We start from the raw sequence: 25,389 nt of genomic DNA, 5'->3' as shown, positions 1-25,389 counted from the left end.
ACAAGAGACCAAATCACATAGAAATTAACAATCCTCACGGTGATGTAGTCGGCCTGTAGCACCGTTTGGGTATATTTATTTTGGAGATTTGGGGTCCCCAATGCTGTACAACTTTGTATTTGTTTGGCTTTCTAACACTTTTGATCTGAGCGTCACTGATGAGTCTTAGGTGGACAAAACGCGCGTCAGGCGTATTAAATCATAATCCTTGTATTTTGATTGGAAAAATTCATTAGATACTGACGATCAGCAGTGATCTTTCCAGAATTAGTGTAATAGTGATTGTTTAAAGAAAAAACGAAATAAAACAAAACAAAACAAAACAAACAGCTTAATTTATATTTAAGCTAAATCTGCCATCCAGCGAACATGGATCTTCCATGCTCATTAGTCTGAACACCTCCTGTATGAGTGATAGTTGGATGTGTTCTTACATAGACAATATCGCCCTTATTAGCAGAAAATACAATTGTTTCAGTAACTTGTAACTGTGTGGAAGTACCCTCGATAATTCCTATTGCTGCACCTTCAACGTCGGCGTTTTTTATTATTTCGTAGGCTCCATAAACCCCTGAATATAACCTCAAGCTAAACGTAAACACGTATACACCGTCATCTGGTATCGTGAATATTCCAGAAAATGGATTGTAGCCACCATTGATGTTTGTTTTTATGACGTCGAATTTTAGTGTGCGACCTTTTCCTTGACTAAGGTCATTGTGACTCATGTAGGCATAGAAGGCAGTAGTACGTGGAAGCGGGACGTCGGTAGGGACTATGCTACCAACAAGTAATCGCTTATCTGAAAAAAACATAAACGTGATAAACATGATAAATGATCATACTAGTAAAACACATTATTTTTTTATTTTTATTAAGTTTAAAATATATAATAGTCCTCTTACCAAATAAATATAGTATTGTTTAGGTTTAGAATGTGACGATGTAAGGCGTATTACTTATTCAGCAATTACGTGTAGGCCTTTTGGTATAAATATCGATGTTGCTAATAATGTGAAATCGTTTTTGGTTCAACATAAATTGGATATCATATACACAATTTAATAGAAAGGGAAAGCTGTTGCATGTCAAAAATTGATATTGAAATTTACTGCTGTACCCCTTTTTAACATTTTTACCTATAATGTCTGTTTGCTTTATTCACACATCGTTGTCATAATTATGAAATTGATGCTTCAGTCATATAAAGTGAAAGAGGTTTAGCTAAAAATAAAACTAGGTTTTATTCCCCATTTTCGAAATAAGAAAATGCCTGTACCAAGTCAGGGGTATGACAGTTGTTATCCATTCGTTTGATGTGTTAAAGCTTCTGATTTCGCTTTCCGTTGTGAATTTCCTCGGAGTGCAGTATTTTTGTGATTTACTTTTCACTTTAACTGTGTAATAAAACAAAGCTTAAGGAGGCTCATTACAAATTTTATCTATTACAATTTATTAGTTATTACTTTATAATATGGTACAAAAATCACCCAGACAGTGGATTTGGTTTGGCCAGAAAAGACTTTAAAATTTTTATTAAGTTCTTTTTCTATTTTTCTATTACCAATATTTCTCCTATTAGTTCAACAAAAAAAAGGACATAAACAAAAATATATGCTTCTTTCGAAAGCAGATTGTGAGCTTAAATGAACGGTGACCCCATATTTTTATTTTATATTTCTATTAGGTATAAGATAAAGTTTAATCATAGAAAAAATAGCAAAATCTTATACTAGAAAAAAAAAGTCGATTTAGACCCGCGAGCCACCTTAAGTTGATATCGACGCCTTTCGCCTGCTTGGATTGTAAAAAGCAGAGAATCTAAGGTCCAGATTTTTTTTATCAAGATAGCAACACTTAATGCAAGAATGCAGATATATAATGTAAATGTTCATTTAAAAGAACTAGTTTGTAAGAATATTACTTATAAATATTATCATTTTTACAAGTGTAGATTATTTTTTGTTGTTTTTAAATGTTTTTGAATTTGCATTTTAAGGGCAGTTAACCCTAAATAAAGGCAACAGTAGTATACCGCTGTTCGAAGTTCAAAAATCGAATTAAGAAAAACCAAATCCGGGTAACTAAAACTGAGGGAAACGCATCAACTATGAGAGGAGAACTACGACACAACAGAAACACAACATTAAAATGTAACACACACAGAATTTATAATATAACAATGGCCATTTTCCTGACTAAGTACAGTACATTTTAAGGGAAAACAGTGCATTTTCTGATGGAATCTTAATGGAACTTTCCTATTTTGTATTGTAGCCGCAAAAAAACGTACCGTGACCCTATCTTTTCTTTTGGTATTCTCAAAGCATTGTCTGAAAGCTATCTTTTGTAATTTATTATACAATTCTATAATTTAGTTTAGTTTTAACATGTTTAATGACAAAATGTTTTTCCCTATATAATCCATACAAAATGTGTTATTTTGCTACAACTTGTAGTTTGAAAAAAAAAGCACGGTGACCTATGATTTTTATTATATTTTTGAACATATATCAATAGATACTACGTGTTGGCAAAGTACGAACAAATTCTATCATTTATATTTTAGACTCCCATATTGATGCGTTTTGTTATTTGATTTTGCCATGTGATTATGGACTTTCCGTATTGATTTTCCTCTGAGTTCAGTATTTTTGTGATTTTACTTTATACCACCTTATATGTAATGTCGCTCTGTTCGAGTTGAAATTGTATAAGAACAAGAAAAATGTATTAACATTGTCATAATGTATAATAGTTCCTATCATAAAATAGGGAAAAACAATGTACAAAATATAATCGCAACACGTTTTGGACATAAGACTTGACAATGGTTGAATGTTTGAACGTTCAAATGTTACTCACATTTTTCTGTCTCTGTTATGTGATTTCCTGCAACATTATTGTTTCCAATTTTTCGTCCTGTACTTTGACTAGAGAGTTTTGATACTAATTCTTTCAAAAAAGTCATCTCTCTCTCTTTGCGAAGATCTGATTTCTGATTATTGACTAGATCGTTCTTCAGCTGAATTATTTCGTCCTCCTGACGTTGAATACGTTCATTTTGTTTTTCTAAAAGACGTTCCAAATGGTGAAATTTGCTTTCCATTCGGGTTTCAAGGTCTTCTAGTGCAGCAAAGGACAAATGGACAGACATGTACATTATTATCAAACGGCATAGTCTACCAGACATGTTGATTGATCTCTGTAGACTGATTTTATGATAAGAAGAAATTCTAAATAGATAATATGTCGTTCTTATCTTACATCGAAGGTTAGACATGAAGAATTCGGAAACAAACAAACAACCAAATATTCAAGTTTTATCATTCAGCATTGACCATAAATACTTTGAAATTAGAAATTTATTATCAAATATTAAAGCATATACAATTTTTATATATGGACATATGTATGATATACACATAAACAACTTGAACCTAACGACATAAAAAATAGAAGACATCTAAAGGTTAAGGTTAACATGCGATATTCAACAAAAAAAACAATAGGCATATACGTTGTGTCCAATTTTAGGTCAACCAACCCTGGTCCTGGTTTTGTTACGTGTTACACATCTTATTTAATCTATGCAGAATACTGAAACATAAAAATTAAAGTTTTTGTTCTGCTCTGTTGACTGTTTTCTATCTATTGGTCTATGTAAATTAAGCCTATGGTAGTAAACTGCTGTTCAATAAATCTAGCACCGGTTTGAGAGGAATTTGTTGGCTATAAAAACACATCATAGATTGAGTTAATTTTTCGACTTGAAAATCAGGATTGAAATTTGTATTTGCACTAGGCTCTCATTTCGTATAAAATTGACTCAGCAGTGACGCTCGAAGAAAAAAAGGTCAAAAAGGACACATTACGTACAAATTGAAAAGCATTGAAACCAAAAGTACTGACGATCACGCCACAACTGATGGAAAAGTGAGTGTTTAAAGAATGAGAAATCTGCCATCCAGCAAACATAGATCTTCCATTTTCATTGGTCCAAACACCTCCTGTATGAGTGAGTCTTGGGTGTGTTCTTACATAGACAATGTCACCCTTATTAACAGAAAATACAATTGTTTCAGTAACTTGTAATTGTGTATTCGAACCCTCGATAATACCTATTGCTGTACCTTCAACGTCGGCGTTTTTCATTATTTCGTAGGCTCCAAAAACCCCTAAATATAGCCTCAAGCTGAATGTAAACACATATACACCGTCATCTGGTACCGTGAATATTCCAGAAAATGGATTGTAGCAACCATTGATGTTTGTTTTTATGACGTCGAATTTTAATGTATGACCTTTTCCAGGACTTTCATCATCATGACTCATATCGGCATAAAAAGCTGTAGCGCGTGGCAATGGAACCTTTGTAGGGACTATGCTACCAACAAGTAATCTCCTATCTGAAAAATATAAACGTGACTAATAGTAATCTTAGTAATATACACGGTCATTTTCAAATTGTAAAATATAAAGTAGTTATCTAACCATTCAAATGTAAAACAAAATAAGCTTTAGAATATGGCAATGCTGTCCTTATCATTTTTTCAGCTGTTCAGTATATGTTTAGATATTGAAATGTTACTTACATTTTTCTGTCTTTGCTATGCTATTTCCTGCAACATTATTGTTTCCCATATTTCGCCGAGTACACTGGCTAGACAGTTTTGAAACTAATTCTTTCAAAATAAAGATTTCTCTCTCTTTGTTTCTGGTTATTTGCTAGGTCGTTCTTCAATTGAAATATTTCTACCTCCTAACGTTGAATACGTTCATTTTGTTTTTCTAAAAGACGTCCAAATGGTGAAATTTGCTTTCCATTCGGGTTTCAAGATCTTCTAGTGAAGTAAAGGACAAATGTACAGACATAAATATTATAAGCAAACGGCATAGTCTACCAGTCATTTTGATTGAACTTTGTAGACTGATATTATGATAAGAAGAAATAAAAATCTAAATGCACTGTATGTTAAACATTATGAATTTGGAATAATCTAACAACGACGTTTTCTATTTTATCATTCCTGCTATGTTGGATATACACATAACATAAGAGACAAGAAGACATTTAAGATTAACGATATTCAACAATAGACAATATGCATATATTTTGTATCCTATTTTACGTCAACCAACCCTGGCCCTTATTTTGTGGTTTGACCTATTACATATGTTTATTATGTTATGCAGAAGACTGGCACATAAAGACGGATAAAGTTTTTGTTCTGCTCTAATGACTATTTTTTTTTGTAAATAAAAGCGATATTCCTATAATGCTGTTCCATAGTCACAAATCGAGGAAGCAACAAGTTATCAGGGTCACAAATGTAAACCGAGTGAAACACACCAAAAACAAGTAAATAAAAAACAACAAAAGTACTGAAATACTAAACTGCAACACAAACAAACAAAACGAACCTACTTTTATGGATAGGCAAACCTCCCGCGTCTATGACAATATTAAAATGACAGATTAAAATTAATCTCCATATTATTATTTTTTAGTGTATTTAATTTCATATCAACAAAACTTCATGCAATAAAAGTGATCTTAATTTTTTTTATTACCTATTACCGCTAGGTATCTTCTAAACAATCGTTATTTTACTCATATACTACATGAAATATTAAAAACAAGCAGATAAGACGAATCAAAAATCATTTTTTTCTTGGCATCAATGACAATCGCTATATATATATATTACGGCTAAATACAAAAAATAAACAGCTGCGCCATGAGCGCATGATTCGCCCGACGTATAGTGTGGATGTTTTATGCAATAATCATATATAGTTTCTGAGAAAGTTTTAAGCAATAACCATATATTGTTTTTGAGACACAACGGGACATGTGAAATTTTGAAACATCACCAAAAAGTATACAGATCTTTAGATTAATATAACAAAAAAGTGTGTAACGTTTTAATCATTAATCATAAATCGTTTTTAAGATACGGCACGACATTAAAAAAAAACCACTCCCCAGTTTTTACAAAATACTCAAAAAATCAAAAATAAAATTTTGAATCATCACCAAAAAGTATACTGAGCTTTAGATTAATATAACAAAGAAGTGTGTTAAGTTTAAAGCAATAATCATAAATCGTGTTTGAGATACGGCGCGACATGTAAAAACCCCCTCCACCTGTTTTACAAAATACTCCATTACTCAAACATGAAATTCTGAATCATCACCAAAAAGTATACAGATATTAAGACTAATATAACTGAAAAGTGTGCAAAGTTTAATGCAAATAATCAAGAATCTGAATTTTCCAGTGTAGAAAAGAACATTTTTTTTACATTTTAAATTTATTTTGAATTCTTATGTTGATTAACCAAATAACTGGTTGATAGCAGATACAATTAATCACAGAACTTTTGCAATATTCATCAATAACTGTAGCTACAACGCAGTGTCTATTTCAATGGTTATTATCGATGTATAGTACTTACCTTTCTTCTTCCCCAAAAAATATTTAAAATTTAAATCTTAGCGACATTTATTCCTCTTTCGTGCATTTTAGGTTACTCTTAATTTTAAATGACATTTTTAATTTTGTTTCCCAGCCTCCTAATTTTTATGATTTCTTGTTCTCTTATTGCACATTTATATTACTATACATCAATCGTAGTTTCCGTTTCACTCTGTTCTAGTATTGTTATATCAAATATGATTTCAAATAAGCCACTGAATGGTGTAAGAAGATTAGCATTTTACATTTAGTTATATTCTTGACTGAAAGTCATCGGTGACTTTTTCTGATGCTATGGCACAACTTTCTGTAGAAGTATTAATTTATTGTTCCTCTAGTGAAACCTCGTGCATGCAGTTCAGAGAATGCTCTTTTATATCGCATAATATAGAGAATATATCATCTTGATTTTCATTTCTATATGAAATATCCAACAGGGGATCTGAAATGTCAATTTCGATGTTGTCTTTAATTGTAATATCTGAAGAATGACATGATGTAATTGATGGAGTGGTGCTGTTACTTATAACTGTGACCTTTAAAGAGGGACAACACATATTACTGGAAGGCACATCGTCTTCTTTTACTAAGAGATCTTTGGTTTGAACAATGCAGGAAGGAGCACTTCTATCAGTTACTGGAACACTTTCATTTGGAAATGTCGAAGGAGTTATACAAGAAGGTGTGCTGGCATCTGTCTCTGTGGCATCGTGCTTTGGTGTAGATATAGTGGTCAAATAAGTAGGCGCTTTGGTCTCCCAGCCTTCATTTAATTGTTGGTACAAATGTGAATATTTGTGGTCGTTAATTTCATCATCGGAAAAAGAATTGTCGTTATGTACTTGGTGACGTTTTGAAGTAACTGCGTTTTCTTTTGATAAATCGATTTGTGTTGAAGGAACTGATGTGTACGGGTGTAAGTAGTCATCCTCCTCCCCATTCAAACTCTTATGACTACTAAGAGATCCTTTATAGTAATCTAATTGGTGAGAAGTAACTGGAGTTAAATAATTGAATTCGTCTGAGGTTGTACTTTGGCAACTTTTATGACTCTCCGAACCACTGATAACATCAATGTAGTCGTTATCAGTTAGTTGTTCACTTTGGTCTTTTGTGGGAATCTGCGGTTCATCTATTACATCCAAGTATGGATTGGAAGTCTGACTTATTATCTGCAATCTCTTGAATGATTTTATCATGGAGGATTCATCTATTTCATCATACAAGCTTTCAAAACTACATGATCTATTAGTTTTATTGTCTTTATTAGAATCGGCTTCTTCATTCTTGTCTGTATGTGCAAATTCGCCTGGATCTTTCAGTGATAGGTTTGTAATGTGTCTTGATTTTGTTTTCTTTTTATATCTCAAACAAACAAACAATAATCCAAGTAGCAAGAAGAAACCTACTGCTGACAACGAGAATACAATTAGCTGTTGTTTCGTAATTGCTGAAAGACAAATATGATACGATATAATACATCTAAAGTCACAATCACAGTAAAAGGTTTTAAAGAAGCTTAAATAACCTCTTTGTCAATATTTAATATAATAAATCTACCTTTTTTAAAACTGTTTTTCCTTTTATTCTTGTGAGTTTTGAACAGTGACTTTTTTTCTATATTCGTTTGGTACATCCGCACCTAATCATGCATTTGCCACATAAAATATTTTCACAATTATTGTGCTTTCAACATGTAAAAAACAACTTCACTTTATTCATATAAATTAGCACATACATTTTGTAACTTGTAACCAAGACGAATGAATTGCCGAAAATAATTTAATTGTCACAGTGGTATATGACACGTTGCACTTTTTTCATTCGTTTTTGTTTTTGAGTGGCCCCAGATACATGTAGCAAATTTTCGGTCAACCGGTAGAGAATTCAAGTAAAACTTCGAAAGGTTTTGGCTTCCGAAACGATTTTCTATATATACTTCAATCATTACATCCAAGCTCTTTTTTCTAACAGGGGTGATCTATGAGTTTCTTTGTTATGCATTCTTTCCTTTGTTCTGTTACATTTTGGCGGGAATGTCAAATTCACTGTAAAACTTATAATTAATTATACGGAAAAGATTCACGTAGAGATAAATCCAGTGTATATGCTGGGAATCGAACTGAAGACTATTAGCATATTAAGTCACGACACATACCACAACACAAAGACGACTAGATACTAACTAACAGTTATTTAACATACTTAAAGGAAGCAAGATATTTTTCTAAATGGGGCGAGTTGGCAGACCTTTATCCAGTGGGGTTTACACCTTTTCGTTAATAAGTGAGTTGTCAAACTAATTGTTCAATTTGATTTTACACTTTTTCAAAATTAGGGCGATATTTTTATAAAGTGGCGATATAGTGTGTGCCGATTGGCAAGTTGGGCGAGTTGACATTGTTTGATATCTGCTCATCGTTTTCAGGTGTAATAAAGGGTATACATCATGTAGTATGTATAAAGTATAATATAATGGTTGTGTGGCTTTCTAAACTAGATTTTATGAATTGTAAATGTTTTTCCGTCTAATCTAAAACAGCTGTAATATAAAATAGTTATCCCACTCGGACTTGATGTGTTAGTGTTAGATCATCCTCTGGCCATCGGGGCGATCTTACACTGACACACCGCGTCCTAGTGGGATAACTATTAAGGAACGTTCAAAGCGGAATATTCAAACCCAAAATTGTTTAAAAAACAACTGTAATGATTTATAAAGGTTGGGCGAACTCTGTTTTTGTACATTGCTGCATACATGAAGTTGTATTTAATTTGGTATCTTCTCATAAACTTACATATAATTGACTGGTTCTGGACACTGTTTACAACAAGTGGAAGCGTTACATGACTTTCGTCTAAAATCAAGAAATAATATTTCATAATGTAAATGATGAATTAAAATAACAATTATTATATTAGTCAAAACCGGTTTTTTTCAGTTATTTTGAAACGGATTATTTAAAAAAAAATATGATAAAATTACCAAACTTCATGGCAAATTTAAAAGGGGGATCCGTTCCAACTGGCAAAAATCAAACGCTATCAGTAAAAAGAGTTTTACCATTGAACTGAGAGTTTTATACACATATGATTACAAAAGTCATTAATTTGATGAAAATATACTGACCTCGAATCATTGCTGTAGTATACTGTGATTTATTCGTTTGCTTCTCTTGAAAAGTTGTTTCATCTGTCACAAAATGAAGTATTGAAGAAATGAAACGACTATATAATTTGAAATACTTTTATTAGACTACTTTTTCACACAATAAGTCATCTATAGTGTACTATATGCTTAAATGTATTTTTTTAACTTTATTTGCATTTTTCTAAAATTGAACCAACATATTGCCGTTAATAAACCAAAGTTAATATTGGCTATCATTGGCTATGAGGAGCACCTGATTTTACTTCTGGTTTTTAGTGGAGTTCGTGTTGTTTCTTATTTATTATTTGTAACTGTTGAAATAAATGTCTTTTGATTTTATGAGTCTTTGTTTGCTCCTTGGTTTTGATTATAGTCTGTTAAAAAAAAACTTTTTTTGTAATATAATTTATTATTTCTTTTTTATCAAGTTTATTTTTCAATTCGTCTAGAATGCTATCGTATATCTGTAAACTTACATGTTGCATGAAATGTAACATATTTTTTTGTCAATTCTGTGTTCTCTGAAAGTGTTGTTTCCGTTGAAACGGTTATCAATTCTAAAATTAGCATAAGAAGTATTTCAATATTATAAACAAAATGTATTTAGCCCTTTGAAATAGTACATACGATAAGTATATACATCAGTTTCAGAGAGTTACAACCATGGACAAAGAGTTGAACTTCACATATGGATTCAGTTAATGAAGTACTTATGTTAGGCTGACTCAAATTTATAACATCGAACATGTTAACAAATACGATGATTCGTGCCATGAAACCCAGTAAAAACTATCAAGTTTTGTGTATTATTTCTTCAAAGTAAGATATACAAAATAAGTTAAAATTGTTCATAAGGAATTTCTTACAGTGTTAAAGGCAATCCAATTGTAATATGTCTCTCAGGAGTCTTAAATGTTGTAACTTTCAGATAAACAAGTGTGTTCTTTAAAAACATTTCAGTGTATATGTATGAATGAATAATGAATAGACGCAGTGAAAACTGATTGTTGAATGATCCGAGAACAATAGACAGCACTAGGTTTTAACACTGCAATGATTAAATAGAACATATATCCTTCATATTTACGTTCGTAGATCTCGTGATTGCGACAATATCACCAGCAAAAATGATATTGACCAACTTTTGTAAGTGTGTTCTTTTAATATCGACTTTACATTTTTGATTGTGTGAAATATTTTATTTCATTTCTGAAGTGTTTAGTAATGCAGTTAAGAATAAAAGATAAGACAACTGACTCACCTGTAGTGATATAATCCGTGGATGTGGAAAGTGTAACATCTACACATCCCATTACATTATCGCAACTGAAAATGAATATCAACTGTGTGCATTATCATGAAGCTGTATATACATTTTGTGAAATACTATATATAACGTTTTACAGAAACATGTCCAAATGCAAAATAAGATAAAGAAAAAAACAAACAAAAAACCACATCAGAGTCACAACACTAAATACATCTGGGTTCTTAAGTAGATTTACTCTTTCATACCCATTTTGTTAAGTTTCTAAACCAATGAACAATTTTAATTACAACAATACTAAACTTCGAGAAAAATTCAAAACAGAAAGTCCCTAATTTAATGACAAAAAAACAAAAGAGCAAACACCTTAAACGAATGGATAACAACTGTCATATTTTTGACTAGGTACAGGAAATTTTCTTATGTAGAAAATTGTAGAAAATTGTGGATTGAACCTGTTTTTATAGCTAGCTAAACCTCTCACTTGTGAGACGGTCGCATCAAATTCCAGTATATTGACAACGATGCGTGAACAAGACAAACAGACATGATAAGTAAAAATGTCAAATATGCAGCGGTCAGCATGGTTTTATAAACTTAATTAACGTATAGTTACTTGAATACTTGAGAACCTTTATGATAAAAAAAAAGTAAAAAGTAAGATAGATTTGGAATAGTAGGAAACAAGTAATAAACAAAACAAAATTGCCAGGCAGGAATGTTTGGTGCATAAATATATAAATTAATTATTTAAGTTGATGACGTTTGTACAGAAATAAAGTTTTTGAAAACTATACACTACATGTACTTACAATTGATTGTGTCTGCAGCTGCAGTAATCAATACATTTATACCCATAAAAGTTAACGTTACATGGTTTGCAACTTCCTCCTGCTTCTGTGTAAAATCCTATCTTACATTCTAAAAATAAATTATAAAAATACATCTTAAGATTGACCAAGAAACATTCATTATGAAATATCCAATGGTTGCAAACGATACCAATTATATAATGGAAAAGAAACGCATTTTGAATCGACTGTCATACAAGTGAGAGGTTTAGCTATATAAAAGAACTCAAAACACAGACATGACTAAAATTACAAGGAGCTGCATGTCCTGTTTTCATTTTACAAAATATTACAAAATTCAGGTTCAATCCACCATTTTTCTAAAAATGAAAATGATTGTACCAAGTCAGGAATATGACAATTCGTATTCATTCGTTTGATGTGTTTTAGCTCACGATTTTTCCATTTGATTAGGGACTTTCCGTTTTGAATTTTCATCGGAGTACAGTATTTTTATTATTATACATTTGTTTTTACAATTGTCTACTCAGTGACATCTGAGGCCAAAATATTTAAATATCCAATGCGCTTGCCTGAAATCAGGCACTAAGCGAACTTACAACTATTGTTTGTTTTATTTCTATATCTTGTAGACTATAATAATGAATTATTTGCATTCGTATTAATTGTAATAATCTTACAGACTTCGAAAGTAAAATTTAATACATAAGATTACTTGAGATTACAACTATTTACCCTTCCAGTATTCACCACCAAGTTTTGATGGGGGTCATATTTAATCAAATATAAAGTTCTATGGACTGATGTTTGCATGTCCTTCTGAACTCTTTTGGGTTCTCTTGTTGTCTGTCTTATTGTTTCATCAACTTTTTAATTCCCGTCCATGCTTTATTTCCTTTCCTTTCTGTTTAGGCCATAAATTCAAGGAAAGCATTGCTCATTGTTGAAGGCCTAACGGTGACGTATATTTGTTAAGTTCTGTGTTATTTGGTCTCTAGTGAAGTGTTGTCCCATTGGCAATCCTACCACATCTTCTTTTCTATAACGAAGAACTTAAACTCGCCCAAGTTTTTGTGAAATTTCTCTGTAGTGTTTTATGGACTGATATTTGTCTTTTCGTTCTTTTTCATTTTAGACATGATGTTGTCTTTGGGTTTTACTCATGATTAATGCCCATATGTATTATATGCATGTATGTATGTATGCACATCTTTTTCTTCCTCAAATACTGCATCGGCTGGCTTAGGATTTTCTAAAGTGATGAAGATAAGTGCACCAAATAATAAGGGAAACTATTGTGGTCAACCGGGGTTGGTACCAAGATTGGATCTTGGCTGCTTAGAGATTATACTATTATTATATAGTCTTACCAATACATTGTCCATTTTTGAATTCCGAGTTTGCACAACAATAGTTTACCTTACTGAAAAAGAAATTTATTAACTGCAGTAGCTTTTTGTTTTATGTAAAAATATTGAAGATCATATATTTTTTGCAGTAAACTACAAGAGGACCAATACATGTAAAGAATACATGAACATTTTCGTTAGGTATGTAAGAAAATGTGATTGAAAAAGTTTGTAGCAGTATATCATTCATATTTGATTTTTAACAGCATATTTTTTCACTAGGTAAATTTTTGGAAATGTCGCCATAAAAGATCTGCAGCTTGCCCAGTGTCATGAAGAACTTTTGTAATGATTTAAAAAAAAAAGGATTATCCTAATACTATATAGATAAGTCAATATATACATGTATGGTCATAAAATACCATGAATATGTATTATATAAACCTTTTTACGAACTACAAGATTTTAGGCTATGTTAAACTCAAACATATTAGTATTACAGTATTGTATATGTGATACATTTGTTTTGTTTTTATTTCAATGTCTATTATATTGGAACCATCGACGACCTATAAAAACAAACGAAAAAAAACCCAACAAAAAGTAGACTAGCAATCTTGATATCGTAATAGGAAAAAGTTATAGCATAAGTCACTATCATTGCCAATGAGAGAAATACCGGTGTCCAACAAAGACGTAGTAGTTTAAGGTCAGCATACTGCCTCCTAAAGTCATAATCAAATACCATATCGTATTGTAAGCAACAGACAACATCTAACGCAGTTTAAAAAAGAAAACTAACGACCTCCTTTCATGTACATAACAATCAACAAAACAAAAATGTTACGCAGCAACCAACGACAAGTCAGTTCACAATTCGTAAGTCAAATTAAAACCGACAAATATATGAATAAAAGCAATAAAGTCAAGTGACCAACCTTGCATTTCTCACCTTCTAAAGCCATATTGTGCCGGAAGAAACTAATCATATTTAACTTAATTTACATATTGGTCCTAATTGACATACCTTAATGCATTCAATTTTATAATGAGCGATAGGATAAAATAACAGAAACGAACCAGATGCGCGTATCGACATTAAAAACGTTTCATCAGTGATGTTTGTTGTACTCTATTTTTTAAAAAAAACTAACAATTTATAAAACTGTTGTAGAGCTGATCAAACTAAGGAGGCCCTAAAGTATAGCCAAATGCGAACAACGAATTCGAGGTTTGCATACGGGATATACATATCTTTCTATTTGAGATGGTTCCAACATTTTTAGCAACAAATTTAATCAATGAACTAAAGTGTTTTCATGCAAGTGCCGAACATGCACATTTGTTATTCGATTATCAGTTTGTCCCTTTTGTGGCTTTTCTCCGAGTTGGTACATATTTTGCAAGAAAATAAATAAATCTATTTCTTATTGAAAAATTCTTTTTCAGGCCTAATTTGCTTACAAATTGCATAATAAATAGTTATAAAACTTCACTGACCTTCCATTAGGTTTAACATCGTAGCAGAATTGTCCAAATGAATGTTTAAAGTACTGCATACTTAAAAAAACTACAAATGGAAGATCACAAAGAAAAAACATGATTTTTTATGAATGAATGACGGTCACAGTTTCATCGAGCTATGATAAAATGATAATACGGAAACATCGGTAATTATGTAATTATCAAGTACAATACAAAACCGGATCATAATATACAGCTTCGGTCAAGTGCAATAAGGAAATTTTTCTTGTCATTGAGTCCAAAGACATAAATAGCGCTGTTTCTATTATTTTGTGATTTTTGATAAACCGAAGATTTAAAAATAAATTTATTTGACCAAAATACTTTCACTTCATTTAAGAAATGCAAACATACTTTCATTACAAATAGCCATGTCAGTTTCTGTATTAAACTTTGAACTAATTGATCTAATTTAAATCCTGGGACTGCCAATTAATTCTCTGCGAGAAACACATTCATTAAGATTACATGTTTGCTAAGGCTTTAAAAAACTGGTGAGCTATGTAGCCTTATTCTGAGAGCTATGTAGCTTAGTCTTAGAGGCATGATTTTTTTTTAGAAAAAATATCATATTACATTGTATCATAATATCGATCCTGCAAATGAAACTCTGCTACTTCCTTGTAGAATGATTATTGGTGCACCTCCATCTAAAGACGTTCATGTATGAGTGTTGTTATTTAAAACTATCATCTATAGTATGTAACATGTTTACAACTCCTGGACAATTATTGATGTTTTTTGTTTGGGCCAAAAAACATTAGTTGGATATGGAAGAGATCTTATGAAAGGACATTCATATTCTCCACACAAGTCTCAGAAACTGCACTGCATTAGGACATTAGGGCACTTGGGAATAAGGCTATATTCAGTGTGTAACAGATTTAAATCACATCTTTATTTCAAAATAATGTAAATTTTGTATAAAAATAAAAGTATCACAGTTATATAGTACTAAAAATTAAAAAAATCATATTTTAAATACAGAAACATAGACATTTAACATACATAGTTCAACCAAATAATTTCTTAAAACATCCCAACACCAATATCACAGATAATTGCAAACAGAAGCCACAACCTTTCTGCCACATAAGTGTGTGTGTGTGTGTGTGTGTGTGTGTGAGTTAATATTATTCTTTAGCAGAAAAAGCTTTTGAAGATGAAAAAAATAGAGTACCTTTACCATTTAAATTTTCATTGAACAAAAATGTATTAATGATAAAAGAGTTGCCTTCTTTTTTGTTTTGTAATTAACTTTTTGATACAATCAATACACCAATACCTCAAGTTCATACATAGTGTTGAAATAGCTACCTGTTAACATATAGAGAGGCAGTAACAACAAATTGATCAACTGAAACTGTGAGCTACTGCTCACTGATGATACCCCCACCACAACTGGATACTTTTAATAGTGTAAAAATATACAAGTGTTTGGTAAACAGGAAGTTGTCGAGTAATGAATCTGAAAATGCATATAAACACTGAAACAAAATTTCAGAAATCTTTGTATTGTAGTTCCTGAGAAAAATGTGACAAAAATTTTCAAATTGACTATAATGTGTAAAATGATACAAGTGTTTGGTAAACAGCAAGTTTTTGAGAAGTACCTGAAACCACATCACACAGTATAGCTGACTTATATAAACCCAGAAACCGAATTTAAGAAATCTTTGTATTATAGTTCCTGAGAAAGATGTGACAAAAAAATGGGACGGATGGACAGATGGATAGACAGACAGACAGTGGCAAAACAGTAGACCCCCACTTTTTTAAAACGGGGGTATAAATACAATTATTTAAGTCACATTATACAGAGTGAACTCATTCATTAGTGAAAATCAACAATTAAAAATTTGTTGGAGACTACTTTGTTCAAATACATGTACTTCAGAAAATATATAAAGATATTAACTAAGGCTGTTTTCTTAAGCATCTATCAAAACATTTTACTGATTTTCATTTATAGAAAGTTTTAATCTATCCAAAAAAAATACCAAAACAAACATTTCTGCACAAGTTGCTTTTCCTTATAAAAGAACATAATAATTCCTCATTATAAAATAAAATTAAAATAACTGTGTTAAATATATCTTTTTTCTGAACTCTGGTAAAAAAGAAGTTTAGAACAGCCATTATCATTTGCAATGTCCCGCTAATTTGACGTGGATCAATCAATTACTTTGCAGACAATTAAGAATTTATTGTTTTACTCAAAAAAATACTTTTATCTGAAAATAATCTAACCAGTTCTGAATTCAGTGCACTGAATGTCTAAAAGGATATTCATTACTAACTGATCTGGTTTTCTGTCATTGAGATTGGTTCCAATCAAAATATATCTATTTTTACAATACAATCATTGCTGAGTGTACCAATCAGTATGTAAGGCTTATCTTTTTTTTTCTTGAAGAAAATTATAGTCCTCTTTATTAAACATGTTTTGTTTAGTTTCCAGAATCCTAGTGTTGAAACATGATTTATCAAGTATTTCAGTCAGTTGAGAACAATTCAGAAAAAGTTGGTCGTTCAAGTTCACAACCTATTTACAATTAAAAGGGGAATGACTTTTAATGAGCCAGCTCTGATACTCAATTTGATTCAAATATAATTAAAATGTGATATTTTCACAATTATCATCATTTATATGTTAGAATTTAACATCTGACTAAATGCATAGAGAGTGAACTAAGAGTCATGGGAATGACATGGGGAGAAGCCGAAGGAAAGGCACAAGACAGGCAACAGTGGAGGGCGTTGGTAGTGGCCTCATGTGCAAGTACACACAAAGAGGATTAAGTAAGTAAATGCATGTGTCTGTAAAAGACAGACCCATAGCATGTGTCCAAAGATGAAATTACTAGGTTGTAAAACATGGGTCTCAACTGTTTCTATAGTAAATATGTTTAAACTAATGCTTAAGCGAGCTTTAAATGAAAAAACTTTTGTTTAAAAAAACCCAACATTTAATGATTTTAGAGCAATTTGGGGCTGTTTCTGTCCAAATATTGTAAAGAGAAAGCAGTTTGAATATAGAAATTTCCATAAAGGCATTTCATTAGTTTAAGAAAATTAGTTTCAAACATCAACCCTTCTAATGAGATCTGGAGCTATGTAAACACATGATAGAACAGCATACACTTCAAGATTTTTGAGGACTAGAATTTTGTATAAGATTTCAGTTATGGATGAAAACACACTACTAGACTAAGATAAATATGTCATTAGTTAAGCTCAATGTCTGCTAAAATATAGAAAAAATAATGTGTGTCAATAACATGGTGATCTTAGCAAGGCAGTGAAGATTCATGTCCAAATAAGAGCCCTTGTGTTAGGGTTTGTTTCTATTTTTGTGGCAGTTTCCTTCTGGACTTTAGCTTCTCTCTTCAATAGTCTTTTCTCTTTAATTTTTTGTAAGACAGATAAAAGTTCCGTCATATTCAAATTAGCAGCTCTTTCTATCACAGTCATGTAGATTTCAATCTGTTCCTGTTCCTCAGTTCTGAATATGTACTGTAAAAAAGTTGAATAAGTTAAAGTGAAATTATAAACCATATTATCTTAAACTAATATTTGCATTAAAATTATTAATATTGATCAATAGTCAGTTTGTTTACAACTTATGAGTTTAAATGTTCCTTAGGTATCTTTAACTTCTGTTTTAATGCTACTTAACCCTTTCACCCAGACAGAAGCTACTCTGAGAGGATGGCTTCCCTGGCTACTTTTACTCAAGTGGGAGATCTTCATAATAAATGCCAATAAAAACTTGTTTGTAGTTATTTGTGGATTTATTTCATTCACTAACATCATGTTCACAGTTTTGTTTATGTTTTGATATTTTTTTCTCCATAAAATAATAAAATTTTCTAATTTTCGGCATTATTTTGGTGAAATTCTCAAAATTCTGCTATTTGACCCCAAATCGTAATTTTTTAATCCAAAAAGGCAAAATTTTGAAAAATTTTATGAGGCTGTACAATTTCATCACACTGAACGATGTCCTTTCCAAGTGTTTTGTACATAAAACGACATTTTAAGTCAAAAAAGTATACTAGTTTGACTTCAATTCTTCCATATTCTTTAAAAAAAAATGTTCCCTCATTTAAAATTCTTGTAAATTCTGTAAATTTCCTCTGATTTTGACACGGTTTTCAACAAACGGAATGCCATGTTTACACTTTCATCCGGGTATTCATCAAAGAAAGATAACTCATGTTTGCACGGTTTTAAGCAGGAAATATATAAGAGGTATTCTGATCCTGGTAAAACGGGACTCATCGTCAGCTGTCTGAAGTGTGAATCCCGGTAAACCGGGACTCATCGACGAAAAGGTTAACTCTTGGAAAAGATGATTTATCCAGTCAAAACACCAACTTGTCTATAACTCAATATTACAAAATAAAGAACAAAAAATCAGCCTAATATTAACAGTCATAGTGTATTAGAAAGTCTGAACAGGTTCGATTTTATCAAATTTTTTTAATTAATGTAATTCAGCAAACAGTATGTTCTTTAGCAGTGTTCTGAGAAATCAATGCACCCTGTCTGTTGGTTACACATAGCACATACGATGTGCCTTTAAAATTCCTTCTACAGATATACCTTTTCTTTTCTTTTTAAATCTGCATCAAGATCAGCCAGTCGTTCTGCAATGTCTTGTTTTCCATAATCAACAGCCAGAAATATAAGATCTCTGTAGTCCTGTACTAGGGGAGATAACTATAATAAATAAAAAGTTTTCGATAATCAACAGCCAGAAATATAAGATCTCTGTAGTCCTGTTCTAGGGGAGATAACTATAAGAAATAAAAAGTTATCACAATTATTGTTAAAATAAACTCTTATTTTTGGTTAACTATTCAAAGTTTTTTGTGTATATGTTTTAGGTTTGAAAAATTGCTGTATCTCACTATTTATTGAAGTACATAATAAACTTTACTGTACTGAACAAAGAACATGTTTTCTCTGCTTTGACTGAAACAAAGGAAACTAGTTGTAAATAATCTTAATTTCAAAACACAGTATTATAAACAATCATCTTCGTGATAGTTAAACTTGTATTATGTTATGAAGGATAAAATTCCAATGTCCCCAAAGTTGCACATACTTTTCTATTTGAGAGACAATAACTGAAAAACATATATTTTTTCTATCTTTTAAAAAAAACTATTATGAATATTCTAGAGAAATAAAGACTTGATACAATGTAGTTTCCAATAGATTTAGTATTTCCAAGGGGCATATTTCATCTTAATCTACCCTAAATCTTTTGTCTGATCACTCAATCTTCTCTTTATCTTTCCTTCTGAATCAGCAATAATTTAACTTACAATTATTGGGAAATCAGCCACTGGATATTTACAGTTCTTCAAAGCTTTAGAGAATGCTTGTAGTCCTTTCTTCTTTCCTTTAATTATTCTCCTCAACTCTTCATACTACAAGTAATATATTATCATGCATGTTAGTATCTAATGAAGAAATTTAACCTATAGATCAATATCTCTTTAACTTTTAAAAGGAAATATATGTTTTCAACCGACACATTGGAATGAAATAAAATTGAGAATGGAAATGGGGAATGTGTCAAAGAGACAACAACCCAACCAAAGAACAGACAACAGCAGAAGGTCATCAATAGGTCTTCAATGCAGCGAGAAACTCCTGCACCCAGAGGCGTACTTTAGCTGGCCCCTTAACATATATCTATTCTAGTTCAGTGATAATGGACCTCAAACTAAACTTCTCATTATACACAAGAAATTAAAATTAACAAGAGGCTCTCAAGAGCCTGAATCGCTCACCTTAATTCTTTTGGTTAAATCTCTCATCAATGATTATTTTGGCTTTTCAATTTATTTAAATGTTCTTTGGATCGTCCTATTTTCTTCAAAAGCAAAAAAAAATAATCATTTTCTCCTATGTTCTATTTTAGCTATAGGAGCTATGTTTCTTGACATACAGGGAAATAAAATATAAAATTTATACTAGATACTCTGAAACTCATTTAGCCTAAGTTTGGCTGAAATTGATACAGCAGTTTCAAAGGAGAAGATTTTTTAAAGTAAGTCAACATGATGAACAAATTGTGAAAAAAGTCTTTAAAGGGCAATAACTCCTTAAGGGGTCAATTGACAATTTTGGTCAAATTGACTTATTTGAAGATCTTACTTTGCTGAACATTATTGCTGTTTACAGTTTATCTCTTATCTATAATAATATTCAAGATGATAAACAAAAACAGCAAAATGTCCTTGAAATTATCAATTCAGGGGCATCAACCCAACAACAGGTTGTCTGATTCATCTGAAAATTTCAGGGCAGATAGATCTTGACCTGATAAACAATATTACCCCATGTCAGATTGCTCTAAATGCTTTGGTTTTTGAGTTATAAGCCAAAAACTGCATTTGACCCCTATGTTCTATTTTCAGCAATGGCGACCATGTTTGTTGATAGATCAAAACTTCGGATACAATTTATAAACTAGATACCCTAAGGAACATTCAGTTAAAGTATGGAAGTATTTGGCCCAGTAGTTTCAGAGGAGAAGATTTTTGTAAAAGATTACCAAGATTTACGAAAAATGGTTAAAAATTGACTATAAAGGGCAATAACTCCTAAAGGGGTCAACTGACCATTTCGGTCATGTTGACTTCTTTGTAAATCTTATTTTGCTGAACATTATTGCTATTTACAGTTTATCTCTATCTATAATAATATTCAAGATAATAACCAAAAACAGCAAAATTTCCTTAAAATTACCAATTCAGGGGAAGCAACCCAACAACGGGTTGTCTGATTCATCTGAAAATTTCAGGGCAGATAGATCTTGACCTGATAAACATTATTACCTATGTCAGATTTGCTCTAAATGCTTTGGTTTTTGAGTTATAAGCCAAAAACTGCATTTGACCCCTATGTTCTATTTTTAGCAATGGCAACCATGTTTGTTGATAGATCAAAACTTCGGATACAATTTATAAACTAGATACCCTAAGGAACATTCAGTTAAATTTTGGAAGTATTAGGCCCAGTAGTTTCAGAGGAGAAGATTCTTGAAATAGTTTACGACGACAGACGACGACTGACTACGTCAGACGACGAAGGACGCCAAGTGATGGCATAAGCTCACTTGGCCCTTCGGGCCAGGTGAGCTAAAAATCATACAAGACTAACAAAGAACAGAGGCTCCTGACCTCAGACTGGTGCAAAAAACATGGCAGGGTTAAACATGTTTTTTATTTTTAGTCATATCTTTATACAATGGTATTACTTTACTATTTCCATCACCCTTATGAGTTACGAACTACAGATCAATAAAATCAATTGTAACCAGCAGTTTCTATACTTATATATAAAATGATGACTGTTTAACTTGAGAAATAAACTTACCTTTTTCATGCACATGATCTCCCTTGGCATTCCATATTCAGCCTGACAAGAGAAACAAAAAAAACATTACTTATTTTGAAAAAGCTTGCAGTCATATTTTTACCGACAGATTTTGAAATTTCCCAACTTATCCTTTAACCAATTCAATCCTGGTGTGTATATACTATAGAACTGTATAAAATAAAATGCCCTAAGGAGTTATCTGTTCTTGTTAAGGGCATACGATACAGTTTTGATCCTGTATTTACAAGTTCGTGAAAATTTGCATATAGGCTATTTTTTACCTGATTAAATCAAATATGTAATAAAAAATATACCTTCATGTGCTACTTTTAGAGTAAAAAAAGGTCGGAATTTTGTATATTTGCTCAAAATTCGGATTTGTGCCCGGAATTTCTTTTTCGAAAGAAAGACAAAGTTTTTTGTAATAAAAGATAAACACAAATTGTTTTTTGTTAAATAATCGGTAATTTCTGTATCTTATAAGTATCGTAAAAAATTATGCATTTTTTTATTCAGAAATAACTCATATTTATCAAATGTTCATGAATTGAGGAAAATACGTCATATTTGCTGCATGTTTATCAAAATAAAAAAAATCCTCTATTTACAGTTTTATAAAATTTGGGTCACATAATCTCCCTGCAAAATGAAACAAATTGATGTTTTGAAAAATAGGGGTCCATGAACTCGTTTTCAAATTAAATCAGTTTGAATGATAAAAATTAGTCGAAAAGTGCATCTTTTCCCAATATGTCACAGTTTGACGTCGCGAAAATAACATTTTACTTTAGCAACGTCATTACCTCCCCTGTAACTGTATCGTATGCCCTTAAGTGTTATAGACAAGAAAATGTGATTACTCTCTTCACAAATTTTTTACATTTATTTATCTGACTCTCTCTGTATTGGGCTTTCAACTAATACCATGCATAAAATATTCTAAGCAATTTGTATTTATAAATTCTGTCCAATTTCATAAAGATCTTTCCAATTCTTATAAGGATCCTTCCAATTTAACAAAAAGAGTTAAATGTGAGTTATCAATTCTGCATTGACCTAACTATAACACTATCTAACTTTCTTATGCAAGACTTAAACAAATTTCTGGCAATAATGATTTATAAATTTGAGAAAGGAAATGGTGAATGTGTCAAAGCGACAACCACCCGACCACAGAGAAGACAACAGCCGTAGGCAACCAATGGGTCTTCAATGTAGTGAGAATTATACATACATTTATTTCTTTGTCAAGCCATTCATCTTTATTTGGAATGTCCTCATAATCACTGGGCAGTTTGTTTTTCTGAAATAAAGAATAGAGATAAATCACAACTTAGGGGCTTTGGAGATGTTTTAAATGTCTTGCTTTGAACAAATCAGATATGATCAACAAAATGTTCAATGTGTTGGCTCACATGATACTGTGAATTCATTTTTTTTTCAAGGGTATCATTTTTCATTCAATGAGGAAAATGTTAATTTTGTTGGAATTTGATTTCAAGGTTTTGCCAATCTCTACATACAAAGCCTATAGAAAATTTGTTATTTGTTGAACATTTGAATTCATGGTTTACACGTACCCACACAACCCACAAAATATAAGTCAGCTCTACCGTGTGATGTGTTTTGAAATCTTGATGTTTTTTGTTGTTTTTTAGCCATGGGCTTGTAGCCTCATCGACATATACCTCCCATTTTGTTTTAATCATAAAAGTCTTACATTATCTTTGATACTGGTGTCAACTCCAGCATGTAGTAAATATTTCCTAATATTCTTTCCGTCTACATCTAACATGTACGAGTAATGCAGTGCTGTTCTTCCTTGCTACAAAAAATGATGCAATCTTAAACAATAACTTGCTAATTATATATAATGCCAGCTGGTTAACTTTTTATTATATATATGTGTTAGAAATGAGAAAGCAAAATGATATCCATGGACTAAAATAATAAAGGTATATATATGTGTTGTTTTTTGGGGGGGTATTAAGCTGAATTGGCTTCAAATGGTCCAAAAATAAGCTGTGAATAACCTTCTGATAACTTGAAGCAATCATGTTCGTATACATAGACATCAAATTTTGTACAGTGTGATAAAACATTTTGAAAGAACTTATGCAACTTAAAAAAATGTCACACAATTATGCATACAAGTTTTAAAATATGCTTAAAATAAAATAAATTATTGAAATGAGGCAAAATTGTTTCTGTTCTAACAAAGACTTAGCAATCTTTATAATGTGAGACCAAGCATCCATCATTTAGAGGAGTAAATATTACAACTGTAATATACATACACAGTCTTGTAAGTTGATATCACACATTTCTGTCAGCAGTATGTATCTGACAATGTCATCTCTAGCATGAAGTGTAGCCAGCATCAGAGGAGTTCTCCAACCCTGCATAAATGAATTGTTAAGATTTTCTTTAACGAAATACAAATGGTACCTATTTCATAGAAAATTGTGAATGGTGTAAACAAAACATAAATTAGAGTGTTCAAGATTACAAAAATTAATAATGATACAGATTTCTCCAAATTCTATTCTTATATAGATTATATGGTCATTCATATGGTCAATACTCGCATATAAAACATATAAATAATAAGTTGATGTATGCATTTCACTATAAACACAACATAAATCTTGTTTTTTACACTTGTCTAAAAAAAACCTGCCTATTTCTAGAAATTCAACTTATTGGTACCTTTTATTTTAAAACATGTACACAAATTAGCATTAAAGCAATAATAAAGACAACAACATCCACCAATTACCGAATGGTAAAATGTTATTCTTGTCCTTATTATTTGTAATTTACAAATTATAATGTAAAAGAAACAAAATTAAAACACTGCACTCAGGCAAGCTAGTTGTTAAAGGCCATACCATGACCTATAGTTGTAAATGTCTGTGTCATTTTGGTCTCTTGTGGAGAGTTGTCTTATTGGTAATCATACCAAATCTTCTTGTTTATATATACATAAATGTAATACCATATCTCTACAGTTAGCCAATAGTTTCGGTCTATCACAGTCCTCAAACAATCTCTGTATAAATCCACATGCTTCTTCTTCCACAGACTGCTGGAGGGATTTCATAAGTGACTGAAAAAGAAATCCAATAGTGAAAAACTTTTAACAAATTCAATGAATGAACTGTTTACACAGAGATGTGTCTTGACCTGATCTTAAGTTTGAAAAATGAATCACAACATTTTTTACAAATAAAGTTTAAAAAAAACACAGTTAAATAAAAGTGATAGTAATTTAATATACAGTTCTTTGCAATTGCTAGAGACATTATTGCTACAATGAAGTTAATGAAAAATTCAAACTTGTTTCTTTCTTATACTAGAGTTTTTTTTGTATTACTGTGGATTCATTAATTTTTATGGATAT

The 25,389-nt window shown here is 31.2% G+C and overlaps 3 protein-coding genes across 3 annotated transcripts in view; all 3 read right to left on the bottom strand.

Annotated features, from left to right (window-relative positions):
- Positions 1-347: 347 nt before the first annotated feature.
- LOC134697602 (uncharacterized) lies at positions 348-3,207 on the bottom strand. Its single transcript, XM_063559886.1, has 2 exons — positions 2,866-3,207; positions 348-802 (listed from the first exon to the last, which is right to left on the bottom strand). The coding sequence occupies exons 1-2, from the start codon at positions 3,191-3,193 to the stop codon at positions 348-350; spliced, it is 783 nt and encodes a 260-aa protein (XP_063415956.1). The 5' UTR covers positions 3,194-3,207.
- Positions 3,208-6,286: 3,079 nt separating this feature from the next.
- Positions 6,287-14,697, bottom strand: LOC134696079 (uncharacterized). The gene is made up of 8 exons (XM_063557666.1): positions 14,562-14,697; positions 13,083-13,135; positions 11,713-11,821; positions 10,895-10,959; positions 10,110-10,190; positions 9,613-9,675; positions 9,281-9,340; positions 6,287-7,932 (listed from the first exon to the last, which is right to left on the bottom strand). The coding sequence occupies exons 1-8, from the start codon at positions 14,660-14,662 to the stop codon at positions 6,806-6,808; spliced, it is 1,659 nt and encodes a 552-aa protein (XP_063413736.1). The 5' UTR covers positions 14,663-14,697; the 3' UTR covers positions 6,287-6,805.
- A 2,283-nt stretch (positions 14,698-16,980) lies between these two features.
- LOC134695629 (putative ankyrin repeat protein RF_0381) overlaps positions 16,981-25,389 on the bottom strand; it is a 29,291-nt gene continuing 20,882 nt past the window's right edge. The window contains exons 16-23 of the mRNA XM_063556942.1: positions 24,985-25,095; positions 24,284-24,385; positions 23,707-23,811; positions 23,221-23,289; positions 21,984-22,025; positions 19,922-20,026; positions 19,194-19,310; positions 16,981-18,101 (exon numbers count right to left, since the gene is read on the bottom strand). Coding sequence (XP_063413012.1) covers positions 17,895-18,101; positions 19,194-19,310; positions 19,922-20,026; positions 21,984-22,025; positions 23,221-23,289; positions 23,707-23,811; positions 24,284-24,385; positions 24,985-25,095 — 858 coding nt within the window. The 3' untranslated portion in view covers positions 16,981-17,894. The remainder of the gene's footprint in view (positions 18,102-19,193; positions 19,311-19,921; positions 20,027-21,983; positions 22,026-23,220; positions 23,290-23,706; positions 23,812-24,283; positions 24,386-24,984; positions 25,096-25,389) is intronic.

The sequence above is a fragment of the Mytilus trossulus genome, chromosome 14, assembly GCF_036588685.1.
Source record: "Mytilus trossulus isolate FHL-02 chromosome 14, PNRI_Mtr1.1.1.hap1, whole genome shotgun sequence".
NCBI lineage: Eukaryota > Metazoa > Mollusca > Bivalvia > Mytilida > Mytilidae > Mytilus > Mytilus trossulus.
The sequence above is the reverse complement of the archived record's forward strand: the minus strand, read 5'-3'. Positions and strand labels throughout refer to the sequence as shown.